Source organism: Cucurbita pepo, unplaced genomic scaffold (genome assembly GCF_002806865.2).
Source record: "Cucurbita pepo subsp. pepo cultivar mu-cu-16 unplaced genomic scaffold, ASM280686v2 Cp4.1_scaffold001136, whole genome shotgun sequence".
In the NCBI taxonomy this organism is placed as follows: domain Eukaryota; kingdom Viridiplantae; phylum Streptophyta; class Magnoliopsida; order Cucurbitales; family Cucurbitaceae; genus Cucurbita; species Cucurbita pepo.
Genome location: NW_019647329.1, coordinates 602 through 2295, shown reverse-complemented (window position 1 = coordinate 2295; position 1694 = coordinate 602). Strand labels below are relative to the sequence as shown.

Sequence of the window (1694 nt, the reverse complement as noted above, 5' to 3'; positions counted from 1 at the left end):
TTTTTTTTTTTTTTTTTCAACTTTTAAAAATTCCATTTTCAGCCTTTTAGCTGCAGTTTTGAGAAAAATGGAAAAGAAAAAAGCTACTAGACTTATGTATAATCAGAAATGACTCAACTAATGCCAGAGAAGTTGTGTTCTTACTTCCATATCTTGACAGATTTGTCGTGGCTCGCCGATGCGACCATTCCTGTTACTGGTGATTGAGCCAACGATGAAATCACGCATTCGTGCGCGGGCATTGTCATACACTTGTTCTCAGCCATGTTCCACAGCTCCAATGACTGCAATTTATCAGATTTGAATCAAGTTACAAACATGTGTAAAGAAAGAAAAAAACACGTAGAGGACAGCACCGATTTCGAACAACTCCTAATATTTACTTCAATGTCGTCTATCGAGTCACATAAAATGTTCTCAGCTTCATCACACCGAAACAAGGTCATCGACAGAAATGGAAAAGGTGGAGCTTTTTGTGCGGAATCTACTTTTTGAAATACAATAAATATGTGGGAGTGAGGATTTGAATCACCTTAGTGCATACCTTATGACATGGGATTACCTTTTGCAATAGAAAACCGCTTTTCGAAACAAAAAATGTGAAATAAACGTATTCGGTAACCATTTTCTAACAAATATTCTTATGTATTTCATCTTAACTGAAACTGTTCTTACTATAAAAATTATGGGTTTGAAGATGATATTAACATGACAGAACCACAACCAGTTGAGTCTTAAATGAACTCCCAAGTGATAGGCTCTTAATGCATGAGATGGAATCACCGGAAGGGTAAAATAAAGCTATGTAATGAGGAAATAATGATAATTTAAGGCAGTGTATAACCTGGTAACCGCCGAGAACCAAGAGTGAGGAATAGCTTGGATGAAAAACGCAAGAATTGAACATATTTCCACTGGAACTGAGCTCGTGAATGCATTCTCCCGAAGCGATCGACCAAACTCTGACGGAATCTCGACTAACAGATGCTAAATAATCTCCATTTGTATCCCAACAAACAGAATGTACCTCTGATGAGTGACCCTGAAAAGTGAAGAAAATTATTCTCATCAGCCACTTGAATATACTTGTAATAAAGAAAATTTCTAAAGAATCTTCTGGTTTAAATTTCTGGTATTAATTTTAGTAATGATTTAGGTGATCTTTTAGTAGCTTTTGTGGGTTGAGGTGTTGGAAGACTTCTCTCGTTGGCCCCACTCTCAGACAAAAAAACAAACCCACAAAAGAAGTCGAAATACTAACTAAAGGAATGATTCCAATCCAAAAGAATGAGACAGAGCTGATAATTACAAGAAATCCAATGAAGAGACAGAGGCCCATAAAAAATGCATTAAACCTAGCAATTTCTAAAACCTCTACAAATACCCTAAAAGTTTTCCTCTACTTATCATCCATTTTTTATTCCCCAAAAAGATTTCATCCATGGAGAAACATACGAGGGACTTTCCATAGGATAGCATCAAACCGAAAGGAGGATCCCATTTGGTTGTTTGGAAAAAAATGTAAGAGTATCCAATCATCTCGAGGATAATGGATCTTGGGAACAACTTAGTAATAAGAATATATCCCTTCTTACAAATGGCTTCAAAGATTTATCGAATCGAAGAGGATGGTGCTCTTTTAGTTTCCCTCGCATTTGGCCCATTGCTAAGAGTTATGTGTCGCAGGACGTGAA

At 36.6% G+C, this 1694-nt stretch overlaps 1 protein-coding gene across 1 annotated transcript; it reads right to left on the bottom strand.

The window, feature by feature from the left end:
• Nucleotides 1-1116, bottom strand: LOC111786170 (transcriptional corepressor LEUNIG_HOMOLOG-like). The gene is made up of 2 exons (XM_023666508.1): nt 845-1116; nt 1-284 (listed from the first exon to the last, which is right to left on the bottom strand). Exons 1-2 carry the CDS (start codon nt 1067-1069, stop codon nt 141-143), a joined length of 369 nt encoding a protein of 122 aa, XP_023522276.1. The 5' UTR covers nt 1070-1116; the 3' UTR covers nt 1-140.
• Between the last annotated feature and the right edge of the window lie 578 nt (nt 1117-1694).